At 37.0% G+C, this 18,102-nt stretch overlaps 2 protein-coding genes across 2 annotated transcripts in view; both read left to right on the top strand.

Annotated features, from left to right (window-relative positions):
• The first annotated feature begins 1,067 nt into the window (after positions 1-1,067).
• LOC107559757 (E3 ubiquitin-protein ligase ZNRF2-like) lies at positions 1,068-9,088 on the top strand. Its single transcript, XM_016243694.1, has 5 exons — positions 1,068-1,582; positions 7,776-7,874; positions 8,193-8,298; positions 8,387-8,455; positions 8,544-9,088. The coding sequence occupies exons 1-4, from the start codon at positions 1,303-1,305 to the stop codon at positions 8,448-8,450; spliced, it is 549 nt and encodes a 182-aa protein (XP_016099180.1). The 5' UTR covers positions 1,068-1,302; the 3' UTR covers positions 8,451-8,455; positions 8,544-9,088.
• The window catches only part of LOC107559752 (protein NLRC3-like), a 26,644-nt gene continuing 17,465 nt past the window's right edge, over positions 8,924-18,102 (top strand). Inside the window, exons 1-9 of the mRNA XM_016243689.1 lie at positions 8,924-8,937; positions 10,431-10,547; positions 10,685-10,801; positions 10,907-11,023; positions 11,500-11,616; positions 11,757-11,873; positions 12,092-12,187; positions 12,270-14,030; positions 14,956-15,129. Coding sequence (XP_016099175.1) covers positions 8,924-8,937; positions 10,431-10,547; positions 10,685-10,801; positions 10,907-11,023; positions 11,500-11,616; positions 11,757-11,873; positions 12,092-12,187; positions 12,270-14,030; positions 14,956-15,129 — 2,630 coding nt within the window. The remainder of the gene's footprint in view (positions 8,938-10,430; positions 10,548-10,684; positions 10,802-10,906; positions 11,024-11,499; positions 11,617-11,756; positions 11,874-12,091; positions 12,188-12,269; positions 14,031-14,955; positions 15,130-18,102) is intronic.

The raw sequence follows: 18,102 nt of genomic DNA, 5'->3' as shown, positions 1-18,102 counted from the left end.
TATGCCCAATTTTAGGATTTTTTGTATTGATTTGAAATTATTTTCTTAATCTCTCTGCTCATCACTTAATAAGAAAGCTGCTAAAACTACTGTATTGATGGAAAAAATATTGACTTTGTTGTAAGGGTTACCTCCTGTGTATTCTTTGAAGTTGACATTTTATGTGTAATTTTCCATTTAAGTTATTTTTATTTTTTATTTATTTATGATTTATTTATTTAAAAAAAAAAGATGTTTAACTTTTTATTTATTTGTTTTTGTTCTGTTTATATTTCATTTTTATTATTCTTTATGTATTTATTGTTTTGTATTCTGGGTGTGTGTATTTTATTGCTATGACTGTATCCCTTGTGAATGTTTATCTTCAATAAAATTACAAATAAATAAATAAAAAAACTAATCAATTCTCTTTCCGGCTCAGACTGCATTGGTTAAGTTTATGGGTCTGTCATGTGATGAACGAACGACTCGAAAAACCCAAAGACTCGAGAGATGTTCATTTTGCTGAACGAGACTCAAAGGTCCGAGTCGGTAAAATGATCCGAACTTCCCATCACTACTCGTCGCAGTCATCACAATATGGTGAGGGGCGTAACATTTCCGTCACACGCTTGAAGTATTCGGCCAATCACAACACACCGGATAGCTGGCCAATCAGAGCACACCTCGCTTTTCAGACCGATGAGCTTTGTAAAAATCGATGCGTTTCAGAAAGGCGGGGCATAGAGGAGAAACATTAATGTACAGTATGTGGAAAATAATCTGTTTTTTGAACCTTAAACCGCATAAACACATTTCATTACACCAAATACACAAAATAATGTTCTTTTTAGCAGCATCATATGACCCCTTTAATTTCATAGCAGTGTTTTCATAACTGGTCAATCCCTGTGTTTTCCCCACACACCAATAAGCTGTCCTTCTTCAGCACATCACATGAAACGCTGGAATTTGGTTTGATGAAAATACATTGAATATTTGCGCAGTGACAATGCAGCAAGGCGTTAATGTTGCGAAGTGTCCTGCTCGTTTGAAGCGTCACACTCCAGTTCAGTAGGAAGCGCTAATGCTCCATTACACAAAGCAGCAGCAGCAGCAGCAGCATCTCATGTGATCTTTGGCGTCTGTTTGAGTTGGTTTGCGGTGTGCGCGACTGGATTTACGCGCATCGGCTGTCGGAAGTGTGCAAAGTTGTTTGCGCTTTTCAATTTTGCGTGTTTAGTGCATATTTTGCATGCATCGGTCGCATCTGGTTCAGTCTGAGGCTCTTAGGTTTTGTAAGTATTGATAACATTATACAGTATGGGTCCGAAACAGAGCAGTCCGTCCGTGGGGGTTCGGGTCCGATCTTACTCCGGTTTCGATTTATCCAACTCGGACGGGCGAGCAGCGATTCTGCGCTATTACGCGGGCGGTTTGACGGGACAGATCGGCGAACGGGTCCAGTATGCATCGCAGACACCCGGTTCGTTCATCCAGAGCGCCGTTATCCCGACCGGCGGCCGGAGAGATGAGCCAGACGGGCAGAGAGCGCTGCTGATCGGCTCCTTACCTGCACACCTCACACCTCACCTGCTGGGCGGTAAGACGCTGGGCAAACTCCTGCGCATTAATACCATATAATGCATTTGACTATGAGATATATATGATCACTTAATGAATCTTGCTGACCTCACATGATGAATTAACTTTATTTTATGACCTTATCACAAGTATTGTGATATATTATTGACCATATGGTTATATGTTCATATAATGCCAATAAATCAATAATAATATATATTATATTATAATGTAGCTTATTAGTCTTATTTGATTATACAACTTTTTTATATGATATCATGCATAGTCGTATGCATTATAATGAATCTTGTTCACCTTATATGATGAATATATGTTTTTATAGTAATCACAAGCTCACATGTGTATTATGCTAATTTATAATGTAGGTTATTGACCATATCTCATGATTAGTCCATACGCATTAGAATGAGGCTTGTTGGCCTTATATGATTATTCAGCTTTTTAATATGTAAAATATAGCCGCATTATAATGTATGCAATATATGCAAAATATTCATTATAATATATTGTAATGAATCTTGTTGAACTTGATGAATGATCACAAGTAATCGCAACTGTATAACTTGCACTATTGATGTATTATAATGTTGCTTTTTGTCCTTAAATTGTTATTCAACTTTTTATATGACAATATCATAGTGATATATTATCATTTAATAGATTATAATAGTATAATTAATCTCGTTTACAAATCTTTTTTTTTGCCAGCACCTGACCAATTAATACTAGCACTTACCTATTCTATTTTATTCTATTCAATTCTATTCTATTCTATTTGCTGTAATTTATTTAAACTAAAAAACACCTTGCTATGTGTACCGTGCTACTGCTAACTGAGACTTGCTCTCTTTACTGTTGCTCTCTTTTTGGTCCGATTGCTTCTATTCTATTCTATTGCTTCTAAAGCGTCTGCTAAATGATTAAATGTAAATGTAATGATGAATTATCATATAATATGACCTAATAATACATATTTGAACTTGTTGTGATCATATATTATAATGTAGATTATTGACCATATATTGTTTTTCGGATAATGTCAATAAGTCCATAAATGTATAACAGTTTATTTTATTGGTGTTATATGATTATTCATCTTTTTCTAAGACAATATCATAGTTGTATGCATTATAATATACAGTGGGGGAAAAAGTATTTAGTCAGCCACCAATTGTGCAAGTTCTCCCACTTAAAAAGATGAGAGAGGCCTGTAATTTTCATCATAGGTATACCTCAACTATGAGAGACAAAATGAGAAGAAAAAAAATCCAGAAAATCACATTGTAGGATTTTTAAAGCTCATTTTGTCTCTCATAGTTGAGGTATACCTATGATGAAAATTACAGGCCTCTCTCATCTTTTTAAGTGGGAGAACTTGCACAATTGGTGGCTGACTAAATACTTTTTTCCCCACTGTATAATAATGAATCGTGTTGACTTTATATGATGTATTATCTTATTATATGGCCTTATCATAATCAAGATCATATACAGTATGTGTTATAGTATATTATAATGTATCAGTCATTTAATTAGGTACTTTACTGTTGCTCTCTTTTTGGTCCGATTGCTTCTATTCTATTCTATTGCTTCTAAAGCGTCTGCTAAATGATTAAATGTAAATGTAATGATGAATTATCATATAATATGACCTAATAATACATATTTGAACTTGTTGTGATCATATATTATAATGTAGATTATTGACCATATATTGTTTTTCGGATAATGTCAATAAGTCCATAAATGTATAACAGTTTATTTTATTGGTGTTATATGATTATTCATCTTTTTCTAAGACAATATCATAGTTGTATGCATTATAATATATAATAATGAATGGTGTTGACTTTATATGATGTATTATCTTATTATATGGCCTTATCATAATCAAGATCATATATGTGTTATGGTATATTATAATGTATCAGTCATTTAATTAGGTCATTTAATGCAGATTATTGGTGAAATCATAAGATTATGGTATGGTTATATAATGATGCCAGTAATTCCATATATGTCCATAAATTGATTTTATTATAATGTACCTCACTGGTTCTATATGATTATATGACAGTATCATACTTAATGTATCCTATTGACATCTTATGTTATGATTATTAGGAGCTTATTATAATAAGGTCATGTGTGCATTATACTGTATTTTTCTTTGATGTAGGGATAGATTTCAAGTGCATGATTGAGTGTTGTTTTATGGCTTATGCATTGATGGTTTTATAATTGGTAAATGTGTGTGTTTCTGCACATCATGCTCTGAATGGCCTGTGATCATAACTGACTGTTGATTTGTTGTGGATATTTTATGGTAACTAAACACAGAGACTTCCTTATCCAGGAATAAGACTACATGGAAATGTGGTCCTTTAACATTCCTGATGTGTTTATGTGGGTTGAAATAGGTGATATAATGCTAATGAATGAATACTTTGTTGTCTCTTCAATGCAAGACCTGTCTTTCCAGATAGTTTGCCTGAGAACTTGAAGGTCAAACTGCAATATTGTATTTTTGTGACCTTTGAGTGGCAATAAACATCAAGCATTAAGAGGGTTTGGTAAGAGGTTTCAGATTTGATCTTATAGAGATAATGACAGGTTGTATTAAATAAACCATCCTTGATAGTTGGTCAGATTGATAAGAATCAGGAGGGACATTTTGCTGATGGGTAACAGATGTGTGAACATGGGAGAAAAACGTCTGTCAGTCATATTTGTTAGCAAGACATTTATGAGCCATAGTTCCTGTTGAAATCCTTTTTATGAATTATGTTTGCGTTAACTGAGCAAGTGTTTGATGTTATGAGGCACAGTCTGACATATAATTCTATAAAATAATTTTAAAAAGAATAGCACCCTTAAAACATTTTTCTTCTATTGCAGTTGCAGCATCAACCAGAAAAAAAAGACTGATAGAATAATGTGTTGGAAGTGTCGCAGTGTTTATACTTTTCATGGAAATCAACCCACAAATGGTGTACTTCTAGCTGGGATAGCAAAGACTGAAGGGGCATTCTGCTCTTTGTGTCAATGCACATGATTTGGGTCAAATTGGAGTGTGAAGGTTAAAGTGCAGGAGGCGTGTGTGTGTCATGTGGCTGCTGCAGTGTGTTCAGTTAGATAAGTCTGTTCTTTCAATAATATTTGTTGCCGTGTCCGCTCACATCATGAGCTTAAAGTGTTTTCAGAAATATGAAAATTTGGACGATATAAGTTACAGAGAACACAAACAGAATGTGCATTAACCGAATTTTAGCCGAAATATCTTAAAGCGATTTCAATTTGTCCTTTCTCTTTGGAGTGTTACAAGCTCTTGGTGCATAAAGAAGATCTGTAAAGTTGTAAAGACTAAAGTCTCAAATCCAAAGAGATATTCTTTATAAAATTTAAGAGTCAGCCACACCTACACATGTGGGAAGATTTGCATAACGCCGCCCAAATGTTCACGCAAAGAAAGAAGTCGTAACTTTTATTCTCGCTGTAGTATTGTTGTTGCCGCCGTCGCCATGTCGTGAAGGCGCTGTGTGTTTCGTTGTGAAAGCAAAACTACTTTGTTTGGTCTTCCAAAAGAGGACGATATCTGCTTCGTCATGCCTGGAACTGATCCGTGCTGGTCGCTGAGGAAATACATCAAGTTTGCGCTGTGGATCACCAGATCGACTTTCACTGTGGACAAAGTGGAGTCCAGCACGGGGTCGTCACATGTGGTTGCCGCAGGCATCACAGTATGGTAGGGACGTAACATTTCCGTCACACGCTTGAGGAATTCGGCCAATCACAACGCACCGGATAGCTGGCCAATCAGAGCACACCTCGCTTTTTCAGACCGATGAGCTTTGTAAAACTCGACGCGTTTCAGAAAGGCGGGGCATAGAGAAGAAACAATAATGTACAGTATGTGGAAAATAATGTGGTTTTTTAACCTTAAACTGCATAAACACATTTCATTACACCAAATACACAAAATAATGTTCTTTTTAGCAGCATCATATGACCCCTTTAAGGTATTTCTAAGTGCAATTCTTAAGTTCTCAAATATATTTTTAAGAATATTTTTGGAATGAGTTGCCACTGTCTATAAATCCTCTCCATGCCTCAACACTTTTACATTTGGCCTAAAAACTTTTTTATTTGCTTTGGCTTTCATTAAGTCTGAATATATGCTTTGGCTTTTGATTAAGCGAACGATATGTATTAAGATGGACTTTTGTTGTGAAATGTGTTTTATTCGTGTGTTTGTAAGTGTTTTTAGTGTTATTTTAACATTGCTATGTTCATCCTCTTATGGTATTGTTTTAGTTTTATGCCATTTTTGTGTTCAGAACTTCGGTCCATTCTTATGGTTTTGAAAGTGCTATATAAATAAACGGTTGAATATTTCTTAAGAAGAACATAAGAGGCTCGGTGTTTATCTGATTTTATGGCAGTTCTTGAAAACTTGATCAGCTCAATGAAAAATACCTCTGCAATACCTCAGAATAATAAGAGTGCAAACTATTTTTGTTGCATTTTCCATGACAGGAGTTCAGCACTTGGGGTTGTTGTTGTTTTTAATGCTACATGAATTTTAAATGGTTATTTTGTGATCAATACTGCCAAAAATGGACAATTATTATGAATTATTAACTGAAACTTAATGAAAAATTAGGTCTCTAGTTCAATCATTGGTCAGTACTCATGTACATCCTTAGCAAACAAAACATATATATTCATTAGACATCTTTGGGGAATTTAAGACAAGTTGGAGATGATCCTCCTAACATTAGGAGGTTATTTATTAAATGTTTTAAGGACATTCCTTTTCAGGAATTAAAATTCTTAGGTTTATTAATTTATTTTAGAGCAATCAGAAGAAAAAAAAAACACATGAAACTTCTTAAATGTTCTTGGGAATACAAAATAATCTTAACTTTATTCTTATGGTAGAAAATAAGAAAATATCAGTTACAAAGAATTTTATTCTTAATGTGTCATGAATCTGGCTCCTGGTCTGATGTGATGTGCACTGACTTATATATATGCCATATTAAACATACTTGAGATTGTTTTTATTGGGACAGCAGTGATCCTTAAGCAAACTTTGTCGTCATAACTCAAGCACGTGTTTCACTTTGACCTTTAACCGCCTGTCAGAGGAGAGTCAGATAAAGTTCCCTTTGATTCCACTGGGCCACAAACACATAAACGCACACGGCTCTGTCTTATATTGGCTTCTTGTAAAGCTGTTTGTGTCAGTATTCAGTCTGGAGATGCTGTCATGTGTCAGAAGGCCCCTTCCCATCAATACACAGCTGACCTACCTTTATGTTTTATCATTTACTTCCCGTTAATGTTTTGTCAGTACAGACTGACACTGATAAACAGGTGTGTGTGTGTGTAACCAAGCATTTATACTCTCTCTCAGTGATAACATTTGCCCTGATTAACTAGTTAGTGATTGATGGGTCAATAAATTGATAGTTTTGAACGAGTTCTCACTATTATTAAATATGAATGTGCAATGAACAGGAAACATGTTAAACTAACTAGTGAGGTTCTGCTGTGAATCTCAGTGCAAAAGTACTTCATTTTGATGTAAACGTACTTTTGTTTGGTGTACAGTTTTTTTTCTGTCTATGCACATTAGAAATGCATTGTGATTAATATCTAATTCTGTTGCATGCATATTTTTGCATTGTGGAAATTGGGTGTTTAATGCACAGATCAATATGCAGCCTGTTACACTGATTTCTTTCAGCTTGTTGATGTTAAATGCATAATATATGCTGTATAGGAGTAAGAAAGGATTAATTATATTTCCTGTATGTCTATACTGATTCAAGCAGACCTGTGAATGTCTACAGAGATTTCTGTGTAATCATAATTCATAATGAACTTTACTTGAAATGAAACAAACATGTTGGCAAATCCAGTTTTATAATCATTCAGCCATGTGCAGCACGACCACGTGCCATGAATTTTACGAATTAGATATTGTTCATATTGTGATAAACTGATAATGCACATTAAATAGACTCGCAGACGAGATCACAACATTTCCAAGATTGCTTTTTTTTATAGGCACAGGAACTAAATGCTGTGCGATTCTATAGTGACCTACAGAATAAATATAGGACAAATAAATAAAAACAAATATAAGTTTTGCATGATTTTTTTGTCTCTTCTGTTTGTTTCAGCTGGATTTGACTGTCCCGTCTGCTCAAAGTTTGTCTGTTCTGATGAAATGGATGTTCATTTGCTCATGTGTTTCTCCAAACTCAGACTCCATTATAACGGTAAGAATAATCTTCACTGTCACACACTGACCGCAGGTCACTCTCTTTCTGTCCAATTAGATCATTGGCCTGTTCATGCACTCTTGGGCTCTCAAACAGAGCTGAAGCTATTGAAAAATTTCTGAAATAACCAAAAAACCTGAGATTATTTCCTGCTGGACAGCTATTAGCTCCACTGACAAACTTGTTTTTGTCCTCCACCGTCTATTTTAATGCTGACTTGTTTTTTTTGTGTAACAGCGCCCCGTGTGTCATCAGCTGCTGCTCCGAGCTTCTCTGATGCTGACAGTGATGTTGTGATGTTTTCTCTTTCTGTAGATGATGTTTTGTCCCGGGACTCTGGCGAGTGTTCGATATGTCTGGATGACATGGTTCAGGGGGACACCATCGCTCGACTGCCCTGTCTCTGTGTCTACCACAAAGGGTTTGAGAAACATTCACTATCACAGTCATACACACACACACATACCTGCTGTCGTCTGTGGAAATCAGCTCATCTTCTGCTCCTCCAGGTGTATTGATGAATGGTTTGAGGTCAACAGGTCGTGTCCAGAACATCCCACAGATTCACATTAGAACAGGTCAGATGTTAGACCGTTACACAAATAGAATGGTCTCAATAACCACCAATTTTTTTTAAAAACCTACTGTTTTTTTTTCTATCTGCAGATGATTCAAATAAAGAAGAGCAGAAGAAAAGGGCACAGCTAATATTTCCTCCAGGATCTGACTCGCTTTGACACTAGATGATGAATCCATCACAATCTGAGACATATATGGACCTAAAACCTGCAAGCATGCGTATACTTTGCACAGTTCTGTTAGCAGACCTGAAGGCTGTTTTACAGTAATCTAGCTGCCATCTTTACCCATGAAACTCTTCAGAGATCAGATGGTGGGCTGCAGTACTGCTTCAGGTTAGGGTAACATAACAGTGGTTTCATGATCGATAATCACAAGATAAAACACATTTTCCCTAACAGGACTTTCTTTTGAACTGTTTTAACCAAAGGAAGAGTTGTTTAGAAAAGACATGAATATAGTGGACGATGGCTGACAGAATGTGAGTAAAGGAAGAACATGAAAGACCTAATCAAAGATATTTTCTGTACATGTAGATTTTTGAAATTATATTTAAAATAGATGAACCAGTTGTGAATGTTTTTGATAAATGCTGTTAATTTTTTTTCCCAATGTGCTGCTGTGTATATAACAGATACTAGATACAAACAATATATATATATATATATATATATATATATATATATATATATATATATATATATTAATCATATATAAATAAATTCAAAGGGCTCTGGAATGTAAAGATGTGTCATTTTCTACTTTGTTTCTAATAATAATGACCATTATTCTGTCCAACAACATTAGGTGTTTATATACTATTTATTTGTATTGTGTGTGTGTGTGTGTGTGTGTGTGTGTGTGTTTGTGTATAGGCTATATATATATATACTACAGTTCAAAAGTTTGGGATCAGTAAGATTTTTAATGTTTTTTTAAAGAAGTCTCTTCTGCTCATCATGGCTGCATTTATTTGATCAGAAACACAGAAAAAAAATATTGTGAAATATTATTACAATTTAAAATAAGGGTTTTCTATTTTAATATACTATAATATTTTAACAAAATATAAATTATTGCTGTGATCAAAGCTGAATTTTCAGTGTCACATGATCCTTCAGAAATCATTCTAATATGCTGATTTATTATTATTTATATTTATAGTTTTGCTGCTTCATATTTTTTTGAAACCTGTGATACTTTTTTCAGGATTATTTGATGAATGAAACATTAAAAAGAACAGCATTTATTCAAAATAGATTTTTTTGTAACAATATACACTACCGTTCAAAAGTGTGGGGTCAGTTTTTTTTGTGTGTGGATGTGTTAAATTGATAAAAAGTGATAATAAAGACTTACATTGTTTGAAAAGATTTCTATTTTAAATAAACGCTGTTCTTTTTAACTCTATTCATCAAATAATCCTGAAAAAAGTATCACAGGTTCCAAAAAAATATTAAGCGGCACAACGATGATTTCTGAAGATCATGTGACACTCAAGACTGGAGTAATGGTGCTGATGAAAATTCAGGTTCGATCACAGAAATAAATGATACAGCCTTTTTTGCTGCAGCGCCCGGGGAGCAGTTGGGGGTTCAGTGCCTTGCTCAAGGGTCTCACCTCAGTTGTGGTATTGAAAGAGCGCCGGTCATTCCCTCCCCCCACCGACAATTCCTGCCGGACCTGAGCCTTGAACCCGCAACTTTCGGGTTATAAGTCCAACTCTAACCATTATGCCACGACTGTCCGCATATCAACTGTTATATCACTGTATATAATCTGTTCTTGTCTCTATATTCTTTAATGACTTCTATTGTCTCTATTAAAGGAGATTGCAGAAAGAGCGATCAAACCAACCAGACAGATAGATGAATTGTTGACTTTCAGCACTGTACAATGTACAGTTGTTATATCAACTGTATATAATCTGTTGTTGTGTCTGTTCTTTTATGACTTCTATTGTCTCTATTAAAGTCGGTTCCAGAAGGAGCGATCAAACCAACCAGAGCCCAGCTGTGTGTCCATGAAGAGTGACGAATCTATGGATATACCATTAAAATTTGCTGGAAGACACACATCAACTGATCCAAGGTGTGACTTTTCTCTCCAGATGGACAGATAGATGAATTGTTGACTTTCAGCACTGTACAATGTACAGTTATTATATCAACTGTATATAATCTGTTCTTGTGTCTGTTCTATTATGACTTCTATTGTCTCTATTAAAGTCGGTTCCAGAAGGAGCGATCAAACCAACCAGAGCCCAGCTGTGTGTCCATGAAGAGTGACGAATCTATGGATATACCATTAAAATTTGCTGGAAGACACACATCAACTGATCCGAGGTGTGACATTTCTGTCTTTAGCACTGTACAATGTACAGTTATATCAACTGTATATAATCTGTTCTTGTGTCTGTTCTATTATGACTTCTATTGTCTCTATTAAAGGAGATTGCAGAGGGAGCTAACAAACCAACCGGAGCCCAGCTGTGTGTCCATGAAGAGTGACGAATCTATGGATATACCATTAAAATTTGCTGGAAGACACACATCAACTGATCCAAGGTGTGACTTTTCTCTCCAGATAGACAGATAGATGGATGACTTTCAGCAATGTACAGTTGTTTTAAGTGAGTAAAGTGACGTGTGGCTAATTATGGTGACCCATACTCGAAATTTGTGCTCTGCATTTAACCCATCCAAGTGCACACACACAGTAGTGAGCAGACACACACTGTGAACACACACCCGGAGCAGGGGGCAGCCATATTGCTGCGGCGCCCGGGGAGCAGTTAGGGGTTCTGTGCCTTGCTCAAGGGTCTCACCTCAGTCGTGGTATTGAGGGTGGAAGAGAGCACTGGATATTCTCTCCCCCCACCGACAATTCCTGCCGGACCTGAGACTTGAACCCGCAATCTTTGGGTTATAAGTCCAACTCTAACCATTAGGCCACAACTGTCCCCATATCAACTGTTATATCACTGTATATAATCTGTTCTTGTCTCTATATTCTTTTATGACTTCTATTGTCTCTATTAAAGTCGATTCCAGAAAGAGCGATCAAACCAACCAGAGCCCAGCTGTGTGTCCATGAAGAGTGACGAATCTATGGATATACCATTAAAATTTGCTGGAAGACACACATCAACTGATCCGAGGTGTGACTTTTCTCTCCGGATGGACAGATAGATGGATTGATGACTTTCAGCATTGTACAATATAAAGTTGTCATATCAACTATATCAATTATTCTTGTGTCAGTTCCATTATGATTTTTGTTGTTTCGATTCTCTTAAAGTCAATTTCAGAGAGAGCGATCAAATCCACTGGAGCCCAGCTGTGTGTCCATGAAGAGTGATGAATCTATGGATATACCATTAAAATTTGCTGGAAGACACACATCATCTGATCCGAGGTACAACATTTCTGTCTGGATGGACAGGTGACATTTAGAATTGTTCAATGTACAGTCTCTAATCTCACTAGGTAAGTAATCTGACTAGTTAAAAGTATTTTTATATTTTGATTACAATACATAATGCTGGTACATATATTCTGGAACTCCCCAAATTGTCTATAATATCAACTATATTTTATTATATTATTGTATGATTATTAAAGTCCATTTCACAGGGAGAAATCAAGCCCACAAGTGCAGAGATGTAAGTTCATGGAAGGAGACCGGTCTATGGCAGTGCTTGTAACAAATAAGGGAGAATCTATTCTGAGGTACAACATTTCTTTATAGATAGTAGAATATCTTTGTCTATCACTCTCTGCTGAAATCTGTTTAACCTTTAATTGGTGCCAGATTCAAATCAAATCTGCTAAAGAAGTTTCACTGTCTGTATGAAGGAATGGCAAAGCAGGGAAACCCAACACTCCTGAATGAGATCTACACAGAGCTCTACATCGCAGAGAGTGAAAGTGGAGAGATCAGTAATGAGCATGAGGTGAGACAGATTGAGACACAATCCAGGAGAGCAGCAACAAAAGACACACCAATCAAATGCAGAGACATCTTTAGACCTTTACCTGGACAAGACAAAGCCAACAGAACTGTGCTGACAAAGGGAGTCGCTGGCATTGGAAAAACAGTCTCTGTGCAGAAGTTCATTGTGGACTGGGCTGAAGAGAAAGAGAACCAGGATATCCAGCTCATATTTCCACTTCCTTTCAGAGAGCTCAACTTGATGAAGAACAAAACACTCAGTCTTTCAGATCTTCTTCATATCTTTTTCCCTGAAACAAAACAAATATCCAGTGGTGAATATAAAGTGTTGTTCATCTTTGATGGTCTGGACGAGTGTCGTCTGTCTCTGGATTTTCAGAGCAATGTGAGGTTGTGTGATGTGAGTGAATCGGTCTCAGTGGACGTGCTGCTGACGAACCTCATTATGGGGAATCTGCTTCCCTCTGCTCTCATCTGGATCACCTCCAGACCAGCAGCAGCTGATCTCATTCCCTCTGAGTGTGTCCATCGAGTGACAGAGGTACGAGGCTTCAATGATCCACAGAAGGAGGAATACTTCAGGAAGAGAATCAGTGATCAGAGTCTGGCCGATAGAATCATCTCACACCTGAAGTCATCAAGGAGCCTCCACATCATGTGCCACATCCCAGTGTTCTGCTGGATCTCAGCTGCTGTTCTAGAGAAGATGTTGAGTGAAGCAGAGACTGGAGAGATTCCCAAGACTCTCACTCAAATGTACACACACTTCTTGATCATTCAGACCAACATCAGACATGAGAAGGACTATGAGAAGAAAGTTAAAGATGAAGACATGATTCTCAAACTGGGGAAACTGGCTTTTCAGCAGCTTGTAAAAGGCAACCTGATCTTCTATGAGGAAGACCTGATTGAGTGTGGCATTGATGAGACAGAAGCATCAGTGTACTCAGGATTGTGCACTCAGGTCTTCAGAGAGGAGTTTGGCTTGAATGAGTGGAAAGTCTTCGGTTTTGTTCATCTCAGCATCCAGGAACATCTAGCAGCTCTATATGCACACCGCTCCTTTATAAATGACAACATCAGTGTCTTTGACCAAACAAAAAAAAGTCTGTTGTCTAATGTTTTAAATGAGAAGAAATGTAATTTAATATCTGAGCTGCATCAGAGAGCTGTGAATAATGCCTTAAAGAGTAAGAATGGGCATCTGGATCTTTTCCTGCGTTTTCTTCTGGGTCTATCATTGGAGTCCAATCAGACTCTCTTACGAGAACTACTGACACAGACAAGAAGCTGCTCCTACAACAAAGAGGAAACAGTTCAGTACATCAAACATAAGATCAGGCACAATCGCTCTCCAGAGAGATCCATCAATCTGTTCCACTGTCTGAGTGAATTGGGTGATCTTTCACTGATGCAGGAGATCCAACATTATCTGAAATCTGGAAAAATAGGAGAAACCAAACTCTCCTCTTCACAGTGGTCAGCTCTGGTTTATGTGTTGCTGACATCAGAGCAGGAGATGGATGTTTTTAAACTAAAACATTTTATTGGAGCCCAAAATACAGCAGATGAAGTTCTTCTGAAGCTGCTGCCTGTGGTTAAAGAATCCAGATTTGCTTAGTAAGTCACACTGACAACAATCACTACACTGATTAAACTTGATAAATTTTTTTATTTTAAAGGAATAGTTCACACAAAAATGAAAATTCTGTCATTAATTACTCACCCTCATGTCGTTCCAAACCCGTAAGACCTTCGTTCATCTTCGGAACACGAATTAAGATATTTTGAAAGAAATCCAAGAGCTTTCTGACCCTGCATAGACAGCAATGCAACTGAAGCGTTCCCAGGCCCAGAAAGGTAGTAAGGACATTGTTAAAATAGTCCACGTGACATCAGTGGTTCAACCGTAATGTTATGAAGCTGCAAGTATACTTTTTGTGCGCAAAGAAAACAAAAATAAAGACTTTAGTCAACAGTTTCTTCTCTTCCAGATCAGTCTCCACCACCATTCACAACCACGAAGCATGTGTGTGATGCTGCTGACGCAGGTGCCGGCGTTCTGACGTAGAATACGCATGCACTGCGCCTTGTTTACAAGCAGAGGAATGCACTCGCATGCAAATAAATAAAGTCGTTATTTTAGTTTTCTTTGTGCAGATCGCGCGCATACATTCAGGAATTTAAAAAATTTGGTCAACGCTGTCCTGTGATTTTATCAGCTTAAAAACTGAAAAGTTAAAGCATATTCTTAGTCATAAAGTGGCACATTCCACAACCTGCCATTTTGACTGATTGGCTTCAATATAAGCTATTTTTAAACTAACGAGAAATCTTTGAGTTCTGAAACTTACAGGAGGTTTTTGAAATACAATGACCTCTTAAATGTTAAAAGATCAAGGGAATTTAGATTTCTCAGTTCAAGACCCCTTTAATGATGTTTATGTGAATGTTTTACTTCCTCTATAAATCACGTTTGCAGTTCACACATTTATTCTGTAATTGCAGCTGGTGTGAGTTCACCATGCATCTCTAATCTGTACAGCTTGAGTTATTGTGGAGTCACAGATGAAGGTTGTGCTGCTTTGGCTTCAGCTCTGAGATCAAACCCCTCACACCTGAGATCTGTGGATCTAACTGGAAACAATCTAGGAGCATCTGGAGTGAATCTGCTCTCTGATGGACTGAAGGATCCTCACTGTAAACTGGAGAATCTGTGGTAAGATTGTATAAATGTGTCAATATCCTCCTCCATTTTCTTCATATGCCCAATAATGAACAAAATAAACAAAAACTAAACAAGACTAAAAGATTGTAACTTTGAGGAGAGGTTGTGGCTAATAATAATTAATAGGCAGCCCATGCCATCATTTAAATACTACTTCTGATTAGACACCTACAGTTACCGATATAACTAGTTTGAAATGACCTTTGTCACTGACCAGCCAATTTGGCTACTACATTTGTAAGTTAGCAGCGAATTAGAAATTCTACTAGGCAAAACAAAAATGGCAGAAATAAATTGATTGAAATATCCTAGATTTAAATATATTTGTTAAATCTGTTAGATCATTGCAGGTACCAATAAAATAAAATAATAAGACCAAAATAAAGGGGAAAAATATTTTAATATGAGCAGAATTTATTCCATTGCAAACTCCAAATGTAGCTCAAAAGTAATGTTTAATGGTAAAAATGTTGAACAGTAGCGGACAGGCTGTCAATTCATAAATAATCAGCTGTTTCATCACAGGAGTCAGGTTAACTCAATGTAGAGCCTCTCCTTTGAAATCCAGTCCAAAAAGTCAGCCCATTCTCACTCCAAGGCATATGTTAATGCTAAATACAATCATGCCCCAAAATATATCATGATGAAAAAAATTCCCATACCCTTCACATCAGTATTGATGATTAGTGTTTCTCAATGAAAGCCATGAGTTTACCTGTGTGTATAGCAGTAAAGATGCCTTTTGTGCAAAAGTCTTGGACATACGTAATTATTTAAGAAAAGGTTAAAAAGTGGATCCAGCTGAGCGAAGTACTGCGTCTCAGACATCCGGACATCACATACTTCTTTACTCATGTCCTCAATTGTAAGGCTGCAGTCCAAAACTGAATCTAATCACCATACAGGCAAAAGTTCACTTCAAGAATGAACAAAGTGGGATCAATAATTTTGAATTAAGGTATTTGACAAAACAGCAAAGACAGAAAAGGAAAAGGCAATCAATGTTATTATTTCTCTATATGAAGCATAGACTTTATTCAAGCCACAAAACTTTGTAAATGGCTGTTCAAAACCATGCAGACAGCAAATGAAGCCACCAGTGTTCATATGAATTTAGAGATGTACATATTTTTGTTTTGTTTGCAAATGTTGGAGGCTCATTTGTCGAGGCCTAATGGTTAGAGAGTTGGACTCGTACCGGCAGGGATTGTAGGGGGGGGGAGGGAATGTACAGCGCTCTCTTCCACCTTCAATACCACGACTGAGCAAGGCACCGAACCCCCAACTGCTCCCCGGGCGCCGCAGCATAAATGGCTGCCCACTGCTCCGGGTGTGTGTTCACGGTGTGTGTGTGCACTTTGGATGGGATAAATGCAGAGCACTAATTCCAAGTATGGGTCACCATACTTGGCCACATGTCACGTCACATGTCACGTCACTTAATAGCGAGGACATGCAAAGTGCTAGAACATCATTTATGAATCATAGCCTGCCAAATTGATTATTGTGTTGATATGCATTACCTGCCATGGTCGATTTTCACCCGCAGTTCAAACCCTCTATATAACAACTTAAAGGATGATTCACCTAAAACCAAAAATGTACAAAAACGTTAGGTGGGGCAGATTCTGGGCCGTAGCGCTAATATATGAAAAACATTTTGTAAGCTTTATATTCTAATCTCTGAACACATGGGGACAAAATTTTGGCAGAGATGTCCTGTGGGTGGCGCTAATGTTGATTGACAGGCTCGAAGTAATGTTACACGCATAAAATGCTGCATAATAATTGCCTTAATATAGCATTTATCACCTCCAAATGTTGATTTAGAATATTACAAGTTGTGGAGCAATTCGGGTGAGGAAAGAAGACCATATGTCTCTTCTCAGAATAAACAAAACAACCACAACAGAAACATAAAAAGGCTATTCATGTGAGCACATTTAAACTAAAGGATTTAATGTATAGCCTACTTTGTTAATTTGATCCACTACTCCACATTAAAAAAAAAACAGACATGCCAACTAGTTACTGACCTAATGCAGACACATAGCTGAAGTGGATTGATATCGTTGGTGGAGTGAGGTTCACGTAAGGTAACGTGAAAATAGGCCCAGATTGGCTAATTGGGAGCACCGGGAGGATTCCCGGTGGGCTGGTCTGTATTTTTGGCCGCGAGGGCCGGTGTTGTCATGCCACTGGGTTGAAATATGGATGCTGTCCCTAGACTGCCTGCACTCATAGCAGCCCCACTCTTTTTATTTATTATTTTCCTCGCAGCCCATATTATTATTTTCATAAGACCATATCAGTAACAAATTCTCAATTGATAATTAATCATTCTTTTTGTGCAAATCATTGTTTTATTTGCAGTGGCGGCTCATGGGTTTTAAAATAGAGGAGGCACACTAATTGTATTTGTCTGGGATCCCTGCCGGTAATTATTATTATTATTATTTGCTTAACCACTTTAAAATGGCTTTTTGGTTGTTTTTAGTCAGAAAACGTAAAGAAAACGACATACATACAGCAAGATAATATAATTTCGCTTACCTGGCCTATCGCTTGAAGCAAACATCCATCCCTTCTTAAAAGTCTGTGTTAAAAGAGAGCTGCCTGTTGCGCCATTTAATTAAGCCTACTGCTGTAGCCTATATCCAGTTTAGGCTGTTTTCCCTAAATTTGTATATATACTAGGGCCTTTCGCACGCTTTAGTTCCAGAACTAAATGTACAGTACTAAAGTACTGGGACGATTTTGCGCGAACTATTTCCCAGTACTATTTAAAGGGTTGCATTCGCACCGAGAGTGTGTACTAAGAAGTGACGTAAGCCGGTCGACAGCGACGTCATTTGTGCGTGGCGTTCAACAACAGAAACAAAGAAGAACAACATTAACAACAGGAGGATGGAGGACGCTGTGATCAGAGCTGTTTTTGTTGTGTCTCGCGGGTTTCACAATAAT

This window comes from Sinocyclocheilus grahami, unplaced genomic scaffold (genome assembly GCF_001515645.1).
Source record: "Sinocyclocheilus grahami isolate Dianchi unplaced genomic scaffold, SAMN03320097.WGS_v1.1 scaffold697.1, whole genome shotgun sequence".
In the NCBI taxonomy this organism is placed as follows: Eukaryota; Metazoa; Chordata; class Actinopteri; order Cypriniformes; family Cyprinidae; genus Sinocyclocheilus; species Sinocyclocheilus grahami.
The sequence above is the reverse complement of the archived record's forward strand: the minus strand, read 5'-3'. Positions and strand labels throughout refer to the sequence as shown.